The sequence below is a fragment of the Peromyscus maniculatus genome, chromosome X (genome assembly GCF_049852395.1).
Source record: "Peromyscus maniculatus bairdii isolate BWxNUB_F1_BW_parent chromosome X, HU_Pman_BW_mat_3.1, whole genome shotgun sequence".
Lineage (NCBI taxonomy): Eukaryota > Metazoa > Chordata > Mammalia > Rodentia > Cricetidae > Peromyscus > Peromyscus maniculatus.
This window is the reverse complement of record NC_134875.1, coordinates 121580305-121600367: the sequence shown is the minus strand read 5'-3', so window position 1 is coordinate 121600367 and position 20063 is coordinate 121580305. Positions and strand designations below refer to the sequence as shown.

Below are 20063 nucleotides of genomic sequence, written 5' to 3'. Positions count from 1 at the left end.
ATCCAATGGAAAAACAGCATTTGTTCAAAGTTGGTATGTCTGTGACCTAGCATATGGGCATTTACTAACCAATTCAGAAATGTGAGCTATAGGCTGACAAACTCTGGCTCTTGGGTCAAATCTTCCTGACCACCTGTTTTCACAGTTGTCATTGGAACCCAGCCATTATGTGGTGTGTCTATAGCTGCTTTTGCACGACAGCAGAACTGAACAATTCTGAAAGAAACCATATGGCCCAGGAAGAGCAACTGGCCATTTTCTATGTTTGCTGACTTGTTTTTAGAAACTAATCTAGGCTTTCATTTCTGCACTCATAACTTGAGGGACTGGACAGAGCTCAAGTTGTTCCACTACGCTGACACATCAGAATCCCTGGGGGCCACTGGGCTTAGAGGAAGTCCCCAGACTCAGTGATACTGCACAGTCTCTTGTTCTGTCAGGAGAGGCTCTTGCCTGAGGTGATCAACTTGGGGAACTCAGAGAGCCGCCAGTCACTAAGGCCCTTGGAGTTCAGTGTTTTCACGCATGAACTTCTTGTGAAGCAAGTAGGATCTCCCAACAGGATCAAACACTTGGAAATCATGCCTAAACACAGTCAGCCTTGGCACTGAAGACTTCCATTTGATTTACAACCTTCCAAGTCCTGGACTTGAAGATTTGAGAATCTGTGGATTTTCACGGATCAAGACATGGTGCTACATAAATATAAATGGTTCCTTTGGAAGAAACTTAAGTTAAACTAACAGCTTTAATGAGTTAACGTTTGATCTATGGAAATAACATTTTAAATATATCATAAGGAAAACAATTACACATCAAATATAAGCTGATTCAATGACAATCTCAGCTGGCAACTCCATTCTCTGCAGACTCCCCACTTGGAGGAAAGCCCCAGGCTCTGTCTCTGCCACAAACAGCTACACCTGGAAGGCAGTCCTGAGAACAAGTTACAAAACACTAGGAAGTCTGGGGGATAGCAGATAATATCAAAAGCACCTAAATCATGTTTGGGGAAGGGATTAAAGAATATTTCCTAAGCCTTTAGAGGTTTAAATATTGCTGCAAGAGCCTGAAAGATGGCATGTACAGGCCCAGACTACTTAGAAAGGCTGGGAGTACACAGAATGGAGAGAGCTTGCTGGGCTCTGAGCTTTGAGGTGGCTTTCAGGCTGTCAGCTTGCCTTTCAGGGTGACTATAGATGGCAGTGAGTGCATGGTAGGGGATTGTCTCTGCAAAGTCTGGGCTCTACATCTTAAAATAGGGTTAGCTTTGAAGTCACAGGAACAAGTAAATGATACTGAGACTGAAACTAACCATTGCATTGTTGGCTAAAATAGGTTGATTCAACCCATGCCTCTTCACCGTTGACATCTGAGACCACATGATTCTCTGCTGTGGGACCTAGCTAGTGCATTTAAAATGTTGAATAGCATCCCTGGCCTCAATACATGGGATGTTAATATTAACAGTAGCTGCCATGTTCTTTCCTGAGCTGGACTAACAAATAAAACAATGGATTATAGGTTTTTCCCAATGGGTCTCATGATTTCATACTATTCTATTTCAAGGTGAACTAAAGATAACTTTATTCTGAGTAAGATGAAATAGACACATAAAACATCTATATGCCATTTATATGATGATATTTTATTATGTCTGTTATTTCTGCCTGAGCTAATGAAATTTTGTGACAACAGAGACTGAACCAAGAGCATTGTGCATAGAAGGCAAACACATTACTTACCACTGAGCTACAATCCAGCCCATTGTTTACTTGTACCTCTTGTACTGGAACCTGTATTATACCTATTAGTATTTTTTTTTGACAATGCTAAGGTGAAATCCAGGCCTTCTCATATTTTTAATGTTTTTAGTTTGAGAGAGGACAAGCTGGCCTTGTACTCCTTCTGTATCCCAGGCAGTCCTTGAATTTGCAGTCCTACTGCCTAAGTCGCCTGGGGAGTGGGGGCAGGCCTAGACCACTGGGCTCAGCACAAATGATAGCTTAGTCAGATTTTCTTTTTAAATATTTTCCCTTTTGTGTTAAAAATGGAACCCAGGCTCTTGCATGTGCTAATTAAGAGCTGTAATACTAAGCGAAGTGCCCCATTCTAAGGGACTTTCTTGAAAGAAATATTTAGGAGGAAATTTGTAGATTTAGAAAGGAACACCAAGGCCTGAAAAGGAATATTTTTATTGTTTATGCATTTGAAACTTAAGAGAATGGCTGGCGGGCTGTGTTTTCTTTTTTATCTGATAGACGATTTCTGCCTACACAATCGAGACTATGATCTGGTTAAATTATTACAGCCTTTTCCACTTGTTTCTACAAATATTCATTGCTGATAAAATACCATGTAGTTTTTTAATGCTCCAGTTGTTGAAAAATGAATAATCAGATATAAAATAACTGTAAGATATATGTACTGGACTTGAGAAACTGAAAAATATTTGGAAAGGGAAGACTTGGGCAGAGGAATGTTTATAAAATAATAGGCATATGTGGATCATTGTAAGGGGATGGAAAAGAAACCAGGGAATGGTGAAGATAAGAGAATTGTGTCTGAAGCTAAACTATAATGTTCCATCTTGAACCTCAATTTGCTCCTTTAACGATAATCAAGAGTTACTACAGGAAGAGGTGGAAGGGTTTAGTAAGGAATTTATTCACCTTTATTTACATAAAATATATGGTCCAACTTTTAATAATAATGCATTTTTGTCTGTAGAACTATAGAAAAAGCTTAAAATCTGAAACAAGTAAGAAAAGATACAGATGTTCAGAAAACACCAGTTAGATCTGGAAAAGGGAGCACTATGTATCATTTGTTCAATGATCTCCTGGGTCATTACAGGGTTGATTTTCAGTTATGACCTCTGTTTTCCAGATGAAGAAACTAGGCTTAGAGTGGTTCAGTTTGTTTTTTAGTCTTTAATTTCACAGAACTCTAAAATGGCAAGATCAGGGCACACGTTAAAAATCAGATTTTCAATCTGCCTCAGAGTTGATGAATCATAACATGCATTGGAACAAGACCTCCTCCAGGGCTTCCTATGGATAGGGTGTGTCACCATCCCTGGCTTCCCATACACACACAAACATAGATTGTAGGGTCAAACTCAGGTCCTCATGCTTGCTTGGCAAACTCTTTATTAACTGAGACACCCGCCCCCCCAGCTTCTAGATTCACATTTGTAGGCAAAATCACATTACAAATGATGAAATGAATTGAAGGATCATCAGATTCATTCATTCACGTAATACTTAGGCATGGGAAACCCGCTAAGTATTCTATATTTCTATATGTAGATAAAAATGATTCCATAGAGATTTACATGTTTGAACCTTTATTTTTACTTTTTTATGATACTATGGAATATAGACCTTCTTCAATCATATTCACCACAGTAAAGGGAATTATTTGCTCTTTTTATGGGGCATAGGTGATAAAAGTGGGGCAAAAATACTCTGTCTGTCTTTCCTTCTTGCTAAGTTTTAAAATGTGCCACGGTTGGATCATGGTTCTTTCTGCTTTAATTATGCTAGTGATTAGTCAAGGACAAAATCAGACTTCAAGACCTGTGTCCTTAAACTTAAAGCTTTCAGAATGTAGATATTCTCTCTCTTCTCTCTCTCTCTCTCTCTCTCTCTCTCTCTCTCTCTCTGTGTGTGTGTGTGTGTGTGTATGTGTGTGTGTGTGTGTGTGTGTGTGTGTGTGAGAGAGAGAGAGAGAGAGAGAGAGAGAGAGGGAGAGAGAGAGAGAGAGAGAGAGAGAGAGAGAGAGAGAGAGAGAGAGAGAGAGAGAGAGAGAGAATGCTAGGGACTGACCCATAGCCTTGTTCACACTAGGTAGGTGACCTACACTCTAGTTCTCACCAATATGCTTTCTAAATTTGCCATGGCTTCGTGCTTTGCAACATTAAGATGATTCCAATATACTAAGCTGTTTCTGTATACTAGACATTGAGCAGGACACTTGGACTTTTATATTTTCTCATTTAACACTCATTATCACTAACAGACAAATAATATACTTTTTTGCAGGAGGTGTATTTTTTTCCAAGTATCAAATAATATTTGAATGTCCTTTGCAAACTGTCAGTCTGAAGAATTACAAATGCTATCCTTTTTACTATAAGTGCCTGGAGATAGTGTGTTCTTGGTGTCAAACCAACAAATACTCTTCGGTCTTATCTTCGAATGAACTTAAAGCAGTTTCCTGAAAGACACTTCAGCTTCCATTCCACCCAGTCCTACAAGCCTTTTTATAGATGTCTGGATGAATCCTCAGAAGAAAAGAGCTCCTGCAACTGCCTTGCCTAAAGAGCTGAGCTCGAACAAGTCAGTGAGATCTTTGTTTGCTGAGACCTTGTGCAGCTCAGCTTAAAAATCCTGGCACACCAACACTTCCCTTTAACCTCTTCTTGCCTATAGAGCTTCTAGAGGCAACAGTCCATGCTCAGTCTGAAATGAAGACTGACCTTTTCTCTCTAGGCCCAGAAATTGACCCTACCAAGCAAAAGCAACTGCACTTTGTATATCAATGTCAAGGGTCAAAGGAGAGGGAAATAAGAACTCTCGACCAGGTCAGGACATTTGTTCTAAAGCCCAAGTTTGTCAGAATCCCATAATAGATAAAACAAGCCCCCCAGCTGGTCACATTAACACAATAACACTTCTGTGAGTTGGTCTTTCGTCTCTCTCTTCCTAGAGATGGTTCTCTCAATGTAGAAATCATAGCAACTACTTCAGAGCTTGGCTACTTATCTGAACCCCTTGTCAGGGAGGATATCAGATCTCTGAGGAAAGCGTGTGAGAAGAGCTGACTGTCCAGCCCATGAATAGCAGTCCTGTAATAAAGAGGCATCCAGTTTGGATTTTAACATGAGTCAGAGTCCTAACACTGAGTCCTAACCCGCAACTCCAAACAAAGGAATGTCAATATTCTTTCTGGGTATTTCTACAGAAAGACAGTTTCACTTCAGCTACTAGAATTAGGCAGTTTTTGGATATCAACACTGAAGCCAGTGACCTTTGGCAATTACTCACATTGAAAACTATTTCTCAGATTGGCCTCCATGGAACTTTTTCCATGGTTCTTTTATGTACTCTTGTGCCATGTGATCTTTACTTCTAGACACTGGAAGCAGTGTTTTATCTTTGTTATTCATTTCTACATTCCCAGAACTTACCCGTTCTTATCTCATAGTGACTACATAGAAATTCTCCTTGGGTGAGTGGGAAAGGTTTATTTTCTTTTGTTAAAAAAAGGGGGGGGATTTGATAAAACAGATAAGGAAGAGAACATTGGTGAAGGCATAAAACGGATAGGTGCTTTAGTGATTTTCATACACTTGCAGTAATAAGAAACCTAGTCTAATCCCAATGTGAGCAAAACCCAGTATTTTCTTGATATAGGCAAGAAAAAGTAACAAGATGTGAGGGTGGAGGCAGGTGACGCCACTGCTACTCTACTCATTCTGTAGGACACTTACAAAAGCGCAGCCAGGGCCACGTGGTACACAGAAGCCACCTCCCTCTCTGAGGTCTTTCACTCCAGGGCTGTCTTCCTCTGGGGCACTAGCCAGCAGTGAGAGCCTCCTATTTCCCACTTCGAGGGAAACAGCTGAGGTAACACAGCCCAGGGCTCCTTCACACACCAACGGCAACTGAACAGTACCACTGAGTTGCAGCTGGTCTAAACTCCCTGAGTGTCTTGTTAACAATTTTTTCCCTTACGTATTTACGTATGCCATAATGTAACAGCCATGGTAAAAGCCAAATGCCAGCTTCTCTTTTCCTGGTGACTTAACAACTCAAACAGAAACATGAATAAGCAGCCCCTGCCTGTGATCTTTAAACTGGCCTTGTTTTCTCAAGCTATTTCAGTCCACCTACCACTCACTGCTTTTAAAAAGTTAGTTTCACGACTTAGCTTGGCATAGGACAAAGGACAAACCAAAATTTCCACTAGCTTTTAGAATTCTGCAATGGTTATTCCGTGTATCCCACACTCGGGGCAAGAAACACTATTCAACCCTATAACCATTCAGTAGTTGATGATTCAGTGAAAAAAAAGTCTATGATTGGGCTATTCAGATGAAGCCTTGACTGTACCAGTAAAAGCAGAGATAAAATAATAACTGATGCCCATCCAATGCTTACTGCATGCCCATTCTTGCACTTTACAAGCACTTTCCTTTTTGATGAGAAACCAAAAAAAAAATTGTGTTTTCCCCAGTTTAAAAATAATACAGCCCAATGGCTACACAAAAGACTTGGGCTTTGTGCTCAAAAGTTCAGATCATAAAGTGAATCTGTATTTTTTGTTTATTTTTTGAGATGTTCAAGGGAAAAAAATTGCATTATTGTCTTTTCTCTTCAGTGTCCCCGGGTACCCTAAGAACATGCAGAGGATCCCAGCTCTGGGTATGAGGTCTGACTTTTCAAGATAATCAGTTTATGGAAATGCTGGAAGGGGAACTCTGTAAGGCAGCTTCCCATTCTATGCTCAGTCATACCACAAGGACACATGCTCAACTATGTTCATAGCAGCACTATTTGTAATAGCCAGAACCAGGAAACAACCTAGATGCCCCTCAACTGAAGAATGGATAAATAAAATATGGCACATATACACAATGGAGTACTACTCAGCAGAGAAAAACTATAACATCATGAAATTTGCAGGCAAATGGATAGAACTAGAAAATATCATCCTGAGTGAGGGAGGTAACCCAGACTCAGAAGGACAAACATGGTATGTACTCACTCATAAGTGGATACTAGATATAAAGCAAAGAACAATCAGACTGTAACCCACAGCTCCAGGGAGGCTAGCTAGTAAGGAGGACCCTAGGAAGGATGCATGGATTGCCCAGTGATGGAGAAATAGATGAGATCTTCATGAGCTGGGGGTGAGGGGGATAATGGAGGGCAAGGGATGGGGGATGAGAGCTTAGGGGAGCAAGAGGTTTGGACTGGAATAGGAACAGAGTGGGAGAGCAAGGAAAGAGATACCATGATAAATGAAGACACCATGGGAATAGGGAGAAACAGAGTTTTAGGGAGGTTCCCAGGAATCCACAAGGATGACTCCACCATAGACTACTGGCAATAGTCGAGAGGGTGCCTGAACTGACCTACTCTGGTAATGGAATGGCTGAACACCCTAACTGTCATCATAGAACCCTTATGCAGTGACTGATGGAAGCAGATGCAGGGATCCACAGCTGGCCAGGTCCCAGGCAGAGCTCCAGGAGTCAAATCGACGAGAGAAACGAGGGATTCTGTGAGCAAGTACAGAGACAACCAGCCAAGCTAGTGGAAACACATAAACTGTGGACCAATAGCTGAGGAGCCCCCATGGTACTGGACTTGGCCCTCTGAATAAGCGAGACAGTCGTTTAGCTTGAACTGTATAGGGGGCCCCCAGGCAGTGGGATCGAGACCTATCCCTAAGGCATGAGCCGGCTTTTTGGAACCTTGTACCTATGGTGAGACACTTTGCGAAGCCTTGGTATGGGAGGGGGGGGGGCTTGAACCTGCCTCAACTGAATGTACCAGGCTCTGCTGACTCCCCAGGGGAGACCTTGCTTTGGAGGAGGTGAGGATGGGGGGGGGAAGGCTGGGGGGAGGGAGGAGGGAGGGCAGGAGAATTTGTGGTTGGTATGTAAAATGAACAGAAAATCTCTTAATAAAAAATTATTTTAAAAAAAGACAGCTTCCGTGATGGCTCTAGAGGCATCATTCCAAAGAGATAGCTCTTACAGCAATTTGCAGAGCCTGTGGGAAGGCATCTTCTTCCTTTAGGATGATGGTGGCTTGCAGCCAGGCCAGGTGTGTTGAAAATCACTATAAAATTGCAGCATATATTTCTCAAAACCTCAAAAATGATTAGCTCATTTAAAAATAATACTGCCTTTGTTGGCTTTGTTAGGCCAGAAGAGAAAGAACAAACTGGGCACTGGGGAACTGAGATCTGAATGTTGAAGTGATCAGGGGCCGGCAACTCTGTGTACTACTTTCAGTCTAAATGATCACAGCTACACAATGTGGATGGAACAGCGGGAACTCCAAGGTCCTCCTTCAAAAGGCCACTGCAGTAGGTGCAGTGCTCTGAATTGCATCCTTCCTACAGTGAATCAAAAGCTGGAAGAGACAGCATATTGGGCTCTATGTGATATCTAGTTGTGCCAGGACTTCAGGAAAAGGATTACACTTACGCCTGGATCTAGAAGCCAATTAACAGTTAGTAACACCCAAATGCACCTCTTAGTCTTCGGGGACAAGGCTTTGAATGTCACTTTCGTTTTGAGCTGGGGTGCACTGTGTCAATTAAAACAGACCGTAAGATGAAAACCAATGCAATTGTCTCTTCATGTTTTTCTTTCCCCCAGGAATGTTACAGTACTACCTGTATCTGCTATTCTCATTTGACCTTTCTTCCATAAAACATACTTTGTATCACCCTCCCTTTGAAAGAAAATTATTTCACTGTTATCTTATAGGCAGGAGTAAAAAACACCTCAAAGTTGTAACCTTACATTCAAAGACTTTCAAAATCTTCCTTAAAGATGCTTCTTCCGATATTATCTCTTTTGGCCCTTCATTCAGCACTTCAAATGCTAGCCAGCATTGTCCAGGGTCCTAAGCTGTCTTATCTATTGTTACAGACAGGTCTATGCTGGTCCAGTGCATGCGCAGAAGCTTTACTCAGCTGCTTTGATGCATAATCCACTGATCTGTCAGCACAGCTTAAATCCCACCACCCTGAAGCAAGGTTTATTGTCTACTCAACACCAGAGTCATCTCTTCCTCCTCTGAATCCCCAAACACTTGTCTAACCTATCAATCATTTCTGCACATGCCATTCAACAAGTGTTTATAATTGGCATGCCTCTACCTGTGGCTAGGTACTTTAGAAATAAAACGAAATACATTAAAGTAAAAACATGCACTCTTATCTCACATAGAAATATGGCAAGAAATAGCTAAAACAATATTGGGCAGCCAGTGAAATGCCAAAGTCCTCGCACTTAACCATTAGAGCTGCCTCCTGCTTTACAACAGTAGTTCTGACATATTGCAAGCTTCCTCTGGGCCAGGCAAATGCTAGGAGTTTACATGAAACACTTCATTTTGTTCTCCCATGTTTCTGTAAAAGCAAGCACATTACATTACTAGCCTTGTTTTATAGACAAGTAAAATGGGGCACAGGAACATTAAGTAATGTGCCCGAGTATTACATTTGTTTACATAGTCTGATGACTCAGAGGTACCTTGTGTACTTGTCTGTGCACTTTCCGAACTCCCAGAGCTTACAAAAAATGATCCCAATTATAATAAATAGTAAATTTCTCCCTGCAAGTTAAGGATAAGAGAGGGGGAAATCATGAGAGAGTAAACAGGTAGAAAGGAGGAGGGAAGGGAAGTGGCTTTGAGCTTCACTGTAAGAATAGGTCCCTGAAGATGCTTTCTTCCCACTCCATCATAAATATTTTTGCAGCAAACTAAAGAAATTAAAATGCCATTTTTGTGTATTTTACAAATATTTCACAACCTTATTTGTACCACATGGTAATATTTAAAAATGTATACACATTGTAGACTACAGAAATGTTGCCATGAAGTAAGCACAAACAGAACTATTTTTGAGGGAGACAGTTGGAATTGGTGAGACCTACACACACACACACACACACACACACACACACACACACACACACACACACACAAAGTATTTTAGAAAATACATGACTCACTTTTTACCATGTGGTGAATCATCATACAACCTGTATATATTTTAAATTAAAATCTAATCTAAAATACTTGTGAACTGCTTAATAAACCTATATAGGATTACAAAAAGAATGTAGTATTGATAAAAAGTCAAAGTTGAGTGATGTATAACAGGAGTTTTATAGTTTATACTTGACAATGTTTTCTAATACAAGACTTGGAATTGGTATGTGGAGATGTTTTTTTCTGGGAAGAATTTCTCCATCTCTAAGATTTGTATCTGAGTCTTTGCTCTAGATACAATATGACTTCCTCCACCAGCAGCAGAGAAAATATTTGACTGTTAGAATTCCCTACTAGTCTGTTAGTTCCATGAAGATGGTGACTGTTTCTGTGCATATTACCTTCACTTAGTAAACGGATATTGACTTAATTATCAATTACCTCTCAAAAGATCTATAATCTTGTTTGTTATTCATAACATAGCATCAAAAGTCTTGAGATGAGAAAAAAGACACTGATATGAAAAAAGTTAAAAAGTTCACTCTCTTTAGTGGAAAGCTTAAATGTAATTCTTTTAGTCACTGCTTGATTGATTAAGCAGAATAGAACAATTGTTGAAACTATAGGAAATTTAAGATACAATAAACAGACATACTAATGTCTAATAAGCAATGCTGTGTACATAAATAAGACCATATGCAATATACATTTAACTGAAAAAAATATATGTATGCATATGTTTGGAACTTCAATGACTCCACAAAATCTTGCAATTACTTCCATTCATCCACCAAATAGTCAAGATATGGTTAGAATATTTAAGGTAATAGGAGGAATAGTTAAAACATTTAAAGTAATAGGTGAATAGTTAAACTATTAAGATTCTAGGAACACAGTTAACATTGTTATAGTTGTTGCTATTGTTTGCTATAAAGGGAATACTGGAAACATCAACTTACCTACATATAATTCGGAATTATGAAGATTCTAATATTAAAATAAGCAACAGCATGTACGCATACAGATACACAATGTATGTCTATAACACACACACACACACACACACACACACACACACACACACACACACACACTAGCCTATGACCTGCATTATACATAATTAGGATTTTTGGTTTTTTGGTGGTACTGTCATTTGAGTCCAGAGCATCTCACATTTTAGGCAATCTCTCTCCCACTGAACAGTAGCTCCAGTCCTCTCTTTTAGTTCTTATTTTTGAAAGAGTATGTCACACATTATGTTGCCCCAGCTGGCCCTGAACTCTTACTATCCTCCTGCCTTGTCCTCGAGAATAACTAGGAAAATAGGCCTGTGCAACCAGGTCCAGCCCTATTTCTATTTTTATGGTAGAAACACATTATAGAAAGTCTAAGAGAATAGAAAACAATCTCTAGCTCAGCATCCTCTCACACCAATATTGCAATTTGGGAAAGACTTTCAGAACTATGGAACCTTATCTGGGAATGATTGTATATAGTTCTATTGCTGAGGCAGGGGGACTCCTGAGAATTCAAGGCCAACCTGGGCTATATAATGAGTATCATACAAGTCAAGGCTATACAGTGAGATCCTATCTCACAAAAAAAAATTAAACCTAAGAGTAAAATCTCCTATCTCTGCCTCCAGATGCAAAGTGCTACATTTTAAAGAAATTTGAGCTTTAATGGAGCTTTTGGAGGGATAATTTTTAAATCTCGGTGGGTTGGTCCGTTGAAAGCTTTGTTGCATGAAGAAATTCCCACAGCCAGCCTTTAAAGTAAGCATAGCAAGAGCAGTTTTGAACTTCAGTTTTAGTTTGTTTGAAGGGGTGAGTGAAGGACAGTGAAAGGTCAATTTTTCTCTTTTAGCATATTTTTATAGGCTCAGCTAGAGGAAAGAACCAATAGGACCAGTACGATACATGAACACAGTAAGAGAGGAATTAACTACAATGTAATTTCCTGGAAACTCTAGAATGCATTATTAAACTCTCTTATATATCAGTTATGTGGTTCACAAATCAAGTCTTTAACCAAAGTTTGTAGAACTGGAGGGCTTCTTAAAATTCAATTAAAATGATGTTTTAAAATGTCATGTTTTGATGTGCCGCATTTAGAGACTGTATTTGACATGAAGACTTCTCTTGTTACCTTAAAAAATAGAGTTCAGGAAATATGAGTTTAATTTTCTCATTGCTTTACTGTCTCATGAACGTTTCTCATGCATAGTCTCTGAATGCAGCAGATTACTGAAGTGACACTCTTTCAAATGATATGGAAGATATTTTTAATATCTTTCCGTTTTGAGGCAGTATCTCAACAGAGATGTGGAAGATTTTACATACATGAATTCTACATGTTGAAATGCTACATTGTCTTATCTTTTATGCTTCAGGTAAAGATGTCGATGTACAGAACTATATTTCATTTCTGGTTTTGTTCTGTTTTATTTTTTAAGGTGGGGTCTCAATATATAGCCTTGACTGGCCTAGAACTCACTATGAAAACCAGGTAGGCCTCAAACTCATAGATAGTCACCTGCCTCTGACTACTGAATGCTGGAATTAAAGGCATGCACAACCATGCCAGCTATATTTCATTTCTTTACAGAACCATACATCTTTTATATTGAAATCTGATGTAATTAAAATGCTCCCCCAAATTTACATTATCAAAGGAAACAATTATTCTTCACAATCATACCAGCACAAATATGTATCAATATGAAATCCCACGGAACACCATTTACTTTTTCAGACCACTGTAACAACTAATAAAAACACACAATTCCTTGGTTTGAGTCTGTTCATTATGCTATTAATTCCTTTTTGTAAAAAAATCGGCATCTATATTGTACTAGGTTTTTAGCAAAACAGGAAAGTACATGTGTTCATTGGTCTGTGATGACTAGAATCTCATCACCTCCCAAATGTCCTAAATGCTTATGATGTTTTATTCTAACATTAATGGCATGTCCCTGAACAAACATGCCCTGCTGGTATGTTATCCATGCTTAAAAACACATTTCATGGAATAGCTGTAAATAATTGCTCATAAATATATTTTGTTGAACAGCTGCACATGTGTTTCCATTCATTGGATGTTGTTTATATGCCTATATTTCTGTAATTAGAAAGTAAAATATACAGCATGGTTAATTGTCAGGTCCTCCCTGTGACAATATCAATGACTGATAATTCATTGGCTTAATTAGACAAATGCACTGGATTGCAGATTTGCATTTTCATCACAGAAAGGGCTATTGCAATATCTCCTCATAAATTTGAAGATGTTACGTAAATAATTAATAACTGTACTGTGACAGCACACAGAGAATGAGCAGAACTTGATTACCAAATGTAAATAGCAAGCTTGGGAGTTGTTGAATACGCAACCTAATTATGATGATATTGTTTTAACAAATAATCCTTAATCTAATCAAAAGAATATTTTCTTGATAAAGGACAAGAAGGAAATGAAGATTAAAGATCTCTTTTCAATCATATCAAAGCTCTTTACCTCCCAAGGACAAGAAAGGTTAAAAGGAGATCACCATGGATTTTACAAGCTGACAGCCATCTGGCATTTTGAAAAATTGACTTAGTCATAATTTCATACACACTCCTTTCCCTGTTACTCACTTTGGTGATACTTTCCTCTGCTACTGCTGGGCAATGCAGCGGAATCTAATGGGTGTCTATCGTCTCTTGCCAGTGTTACCTAAATTCTTGTGGCAAACTTCCTCTACATGGTGAACAGATGGGTTACAGCCACTCACTCCTTGGACATTTGAAGTGAGGAATGCTGTGCAGGTACAGCATTTACTTCCCCCGTGACATGCAGAAGCAGGGATTCACTTTAGCATGTCAACTTGCCTCAGTGTGTCAAGAAATCACAAAGTTGAATCCCAGATGTGGTTCCTTAATCTTCATCATCGCAAAATCAACTATGTAGCCCAAGTAAATACAACCACTCATTAGCTTTAGGAAAAGGATAGGAACCATTTGTAAAGGTGATGATATTCTCTGAGCAATAATACTCTTTGGGTCATCTGATTCATTTTGTTTACTCAACAAGTTGCTATGTTTTTCCTGAGAGGAAGGACTTCAGTATATATTTACTTAGCACTTTTAAATTATACTTCCTTTCCTTTTAATTAGTGTCTTGTGATCTAAAATTAGATGATGAACATAATACCTCACTTGAACTCTCTCAGCTGAGTTTGCAGTAATTAGGCCCACAGTCAACTGAAGTTGAACAGACAACAGGAGATGGGTTTTTATTTCTTCCCTGGTGCTTTCTAACCTTATTTAGAGCCTATTTTTTTTAAGTTAACATGTAACCATACTAATTATTATCCCCCACGATGAAATTTGGATGATTTCTTACTAGAAGTGAGTGAAGTTCGGACAGTCTTGCCTCTAAAGTCACTGAATAAAAGAAGCCTATACTGACAGGAATGCTCTCGTGAAACTTGAGACTGTCGGAACGTGATAGTTCAGCAGTAAGCCAAATATCATTTACAAAAGGAGGCCACATGTCCTCTAAAATCCTGCATTTGCTACAGACATTCTTCCTTCTAGTCTTTTGTTTGTGTAGTAACTAGAAAAGGTACAATGGGAGTAAATTGGTTTTCCTGGATGAGTGAAGAAAATAAATGTCCACAAATGCTCACAAGATAGGTTTTTATCTTCCACCCCCCATTTCTCGCTCCTTTCCCTCCCCCATCTCTCTCTCTCTCTCTCTCTCTCTCTCTCTCTCTCTCTCTCTCTCTCTCTCTCCTCTCTTTGCAAGAACTGCAGACATTGAAAATGATCCAGACAAACAGCAAGGGTTGAAAATGATCCAGATTTTTAGAATTTGCCCTCACCTTGACAACACTAAAATTACAAGCAGCAGTCAACTTTTACAAGATACCCTCATTGTGTAACATTTATAGGCTGCCAAAAACATGCTACAACTAATCAGACAACAAAGGTGAAGAGAAAACCTTCACCCACCATGTAGCTAGCAGTGAATACACGTCTTATTTCCATGACATTTGCTGGCAGAAAGGGGTTGGCTTAAGGCGGATCGGACTAACCTTCAATTTGTCATAGCGCTCACTCAAAGCTGCCACCTGATGATCGCGGTGCCGCCCAACCAGTTTACACAAGGCACAGATTAACTGGTCATCGGTCACACAGTACATATTCACCTTCTCATCCTCGTGCTCCAGGCACATCAGCCCCCGGATGTGCGAGTCCGGGATTGGCTCAATCAGACGATGGCCTGTAAAGGGCTTCTTGTTCGGGTGAGTGGCTTTTAGGCACTCATCGCAGTAGGACACTTCGCAAGTGACACAGGTCTTCACAGCATCCTGGGCAGGATCCTGGTCACAGAACTGGCAGAGAACCTTCTCGGCAGAGGACATGGTGTTGGCGTCAAAGGCCCGCTCCCTGCGGGTCTCACTGGGAGAATTGGGCCCGCTCACAGATGCTTTCTGAAACCTGTCAATGATGTTTTGTAGGGTGACGTTGCGCTTGAGCCCGTCTAGACCTCGCTGGCTGAGCGTGATGACATGCCGGCAGGTGGGGCACTGGAAGGCGCTGATGGACTCCACAGGCTCGTTGGTGGCACAGTGAGAGACCAGAATACGGTGGGCGCAGTTGAAGCAGAGGCTATGTGCACAGGGCAGCAGGAGAGGGTCTTCAAAGAGCTCTAGACAAATAGGGCAGGTCAGCTCCGACTCCAGTGTTTCCATCTTCAGGCAAAACTCTCCGGGGTCATCAGCAAAATCCAAGGAAGCTGATCAGCTATCTGGAAACAGAACGTAAGATTGGATTAAGCATGAGGGGTCAGCCAGGGGGGGCTGTCAGCTTTGAATGCATCTCAGAATAATTCCAAGCACAGGTCATGGAAGAGAAAATAAGTATATGTTCCAAATGCCTCTCTTTACTGGGAGCAAATGATTTTTTTTTTTAAAAAAAATGAGCCTAGCATTTTCTCAACGTTCTGATTGTTGAAAGTGACAGCTTTCATTTTTACTGTTTATTGTTTTTATGTTTTTTTCACAGTTCTGGCTTTTAAAAGGTCTAAATCCAACTTGAAAACTAATTGAAACTATAATTTCTGTAATTGGTGTATGATCAGAATAATTTTATGTTACAGCCATAATCATTCACAGCTTTGAATTGGTGAACTTAAATATTAATGTATATGCACTTTAAGGACTATCAGTTTGCAACAGCAGGTCAAGATATTCAACTGTACAGACATACCCACTATAGGTATGAGCATTCGGCATATATGAACTCAAATGTATGCATTTCAGTAGAAATAATGTTTAAATTCAGGACATCATTTTCTAAGACATGCTTGAGGAAAAAAATACATAGATTTGCATGAAGATGATCATAGTAGAGATGGTATTTTTGGCATATGTTCATTATTCTTCTATTGTTTAATCCAGAAGCGGAATGTGGGAGGCAGAGAGAAACAGAGAAAACTATCAGGGAGCCTTTTTGAAGGCTGCAATGCCAATAACTAATATTATTACATATGTTTGATAAGTTCTAACAGTGATAATTATAGTTTAGAAAGCAACTTGGAAAGACTATGCAAAGGCTGCTGAGGAATCCTGTGCAGCCCACTATTGCAGATAGATAACTATCCTATCTCAGGCTTGTCACTGTTGCCAGCAACAAACCTGGCTGGCAGGAGGTCTTGTCTCATACTCACAACCCTGCTGGCCCAGGCATGACCTCTGCCAGCTTTGTTGTTCCCCTCCAGGCCACCATCGGGTGGCCCAGCTGAAAGTGCCCCTTCCCATAAATACCACACTGCTTTTGTGAACTCCTGCCTCCCTTCCCTTCAAAAAAGGGAAGGCAAAGAATCCCACACAAGCACCAGTTCATTAGGGTGAAGAGGCCTCCTGCTCATTAGCAGGCCTGGGAACTAAGCCTCTTTGAACCTTCTCCCTTTCAAGGCCATTAGTGGAGGGCTGTAGAATGCTGCCTGGCATATTAGCTGCAGCCCACTGCAGGCTGTGGGAGAACAGTGAGGTTTACCAGGTCAGGAGGTGCAAATCACTCACAAGGGTAGAAAGTTCCCAGTTGGCTTTATGGGAAGGCTTCATTTCCAAAGCTGTGCTTAGTGATTCTGACAGTCAGTCATTTGTATTCACACCTCTGCTTCTTTGCAAAAGGCAGGGTTTCTAGAATCATCTAACCTTTTATGAAATAGTATCCATCTGAAATATGAAGAGTGCGCACAGCTCAGAGAAACACCATCACCTCACTGCGAACTGGTAGATCAATAAAGGGTATAAAGTATATGTCCTGGGCCTGTTAAACATTAGAAGAGCAAACTAGTAGGCCAGGAACAACCTGTGACCAGACACTCATTTTTACTGCCTGATAAAGGCGTGGCTGCAATTTTAAATACTGGCGCTTACTCATCTTTCCAGTCTGCAATGTTAAACCAAAGGTTGCTCTTCTAAGAGACTTCGCCATCCTTACTTGTGCCTAGTACATTGTTCCTGTAGACAGCTCTGAAGAAATTGAAAGGTTTTGCCTATTAAGCAAGACGTTGATTAACTGTGCATAAAAAAAATTACCTCTGTGTTAAATTTCTTTTCTATCAGAAGCATAAAAATCAAAGGAAAATAGTAGGCCTTTTCCTGTGCTCTATTCTATGATGGTTGTTGTTAATTTTTATGTTATTTACTTACTTAAATATATTCCTGTTTAATTTTTTGAGACAGGGACTTGCCATATATTACAGACCTACTGTAAACTTGCAATATTCTTTGCTTCTGTCTCCTGAGTGTGGAGATCATCAGAGCAAACCACTATCACAGAAGCATGCCACCCACGATGCATAGCCAAATTATTTCCATTTAATTTTTATTTTCACATATGCAGTATTTGCACACATTTATATGGTATGTAGTATAAATATAGCATATATATTTATATAATATTTATCTAGTATTCCATCCTATACAGTATTATAAGCCAATACATTAAAACAACAACAAAGTGTGGAGAATCTTTTAAAAAGAGCAAAAAAAAAAAAAAACTGAAAGTGGGAATGGGTGCATTCTTAATGGTTAAAGCACCTGTAATGCAACATGAAGACTGGAGTTCAGGTTCCCAGAACCCACATAAACACTGGGTGGGTGTGGAGGCCACCTGTAATCCCAGTGCTTGGGAGGAGGAGACACAAAACCAATCGTTGCCCAGAGCAAGCTGGTTAGCCAGACTAGGCCTGTAGAGCTCTGGGTTAATCTAAAAGACCCTGCTTTAATGAATAAGGTGAGTAGCTATCAAGGGAGACTCCCAACATAAACTCAGAGTTCCACATGATCGCACATATTAGTGTGCCTGCACACATGTGAATATGCACATACACACTGATGTACATGAAACACAAAGAGAAAAATTTGAGTTTTTAGTTTTTTTAAACTGAAAATAGCACTGCCATGTGATCCAGAAATAAAATGAGTATGCCAGAGAGACATTTGCATTCCCATGTTTGTTGTAATGTTAGTCACAGTAGCCATGCTATGGGAACAACCTCAATGTTTGTAAACTGATGAACAGATAAAGAAATGCAGTACGTACACACAGTGAAATACTATTTGGTCATAAAAATGGAATTCTGTCATTTGCGTCAATCTACATGCAACCAGAGGACATTATGACAAGTGAAATAAGTCAGACAGTGAAAGATAAATATTACATGATGACTCTGTTTGTAGTGGAAGTGTCAGATTCCTTCCCACAGAGGTAGCATGGGAATTTCCAGGGGGTGATTCCATGGGGCATCCCAGTGGAAATGCTGACATTGTATTCACTTATTCAAGAGAAGGCTACTGTGTGCTCGGTACTAAGCTGGTCCAAAAAGGGAGACCCATGTGCTGTCGCCACTCCATCTCTATTATCATGAGCCTAGCCACTATCATCTCCTTCCTGGGCTATCACAACACCTTTCTAAATGCTTTCATGTCTTCTCCTCACTCTGGCCCTTCTCCTTTTAGTCTAGCTCCCATTCAGAAGGTAGAGAACCTGTTAAAACATGACAGATTCTGCCTCTCTTCTTCTCTTCCCTCCAGGGGCTTCCCATGTCAGTCAAAGGGAAATGCACCACAATAAAACCAGCACTAGAAAACAGACTCAGACGGTGAGCTCATTTCCTCCCACGCTACTCCTTTCTTGTACTGCTCAGGGTACATGGCTTCCTTGTCAATCCACAGATATGCCAAATGCATCCCATCCTCCACTTGGAACATACACTTTTGGAATCCATGTAACTCTGGGCTCTACAGTCACCTTATCTGAACCCACATGAAACTAATTCCCTCACTACCACCGTAACTACCCATCCATTATAGAAATCCTTCTTGCTTTATCTCAGTCTGTTGTTCTTTAGATATATCTATTGCTAACATATTTTACTACTTTCTTTATGGATGTCTCCTTTTAATGCCTCTAACTCTAGACAGTGCTGTATAGGAACAGGGATTTTTTTTTTCTCTTTGGAGGCTGTGTTACAAATACCTAGAATAGTGTCCAATGCACAACAAACTCAAACATTCATTGATTTTTTTCAACTGTACTGGGCTAAAGTTGAATGAATAAAGTATAACTCTTTCCTTTAAGGATCTGTCAACCAGGAAAATGGAAGTCAGCAAGCTTTCTGTATAAATGGCAGTGTAATACATGTTTTTTTGTTGTTGTTTTGTGGGCCATGGGATATGTATTGCAGAAATAATCATAAAGAATATAAAAAGGAATGTGCATACCTATGTTCTGATACAGCTGCATTTTTAAAAAACAGATAACGAGCCAGATTTGACCTACAGATCTTATTTTTTAGAGGAGAGAGATACACACAACTGGCCAGAAAACAAAATGAAAATCAGCAGCACAAAGGCATGAATAAAATGCCAGGTGTGTAAGAACAACAGCAAAGATGGAGGAGTCTGACTTGGACAAGCGAGTACATGTTCCCTTGTTAACAGGAAATTATTTGCAATGGGATTTCACCCTGACATCAATGGAAATTATGTGAGTTCAGTGCTTGGGGGCAATTCATGTAGGAATGATTTAATAGCAGCTGCTCAGATCTGAATCTTTTCCTTTTACTGCCATAGTACTCAGCATGGTGCTTTGGGCAAATGTCTACACTGTAAATAGTTAACTGAATTAAGTGCTGAGAAAATAGCTAGATGTGATAAGTGAAGTTCAGCCAAATTTCTAAGTCGTTGGGTCACACACTTCCAAAAAGGAAGGGGTTCTGAGTTGATATCTACAAGAAATTCCACTCTCTACTTTT

The 20063-nt window shown here is 39.9% G+C and overlaps 1 protein-coding gene across 5 annotated transcripts in view; it reads right to left on the bottom strand.

The window, feature by feature from the left end:
- Positions 1 to 20063, bottom strand: part of Mid1 (midline 1) — a 336764-nt gene that overhangs the window by 92338 nt on the left and 224363 nt on the right. For 4 of the 5 annotated variants that reach the window (XM_015987794.3, XM_015987797.3, XM_006994326.4 and 1 more), the window contains exon 2: positions 14827 to 15542. In XM_015987794.3, coding sequence (XP_015843280.1) covers positions 14827 to 15486 — 660 coding nt within the window. In that variant the 5' untranslated portion in view covers positions 15487 to 15542. The remainder of the gene's footprint in view (positions 1 to 14826; positions 15543 to 20063) is intronic. The other variant, XM_076562479.1, reaches the window with a different exon arrangement.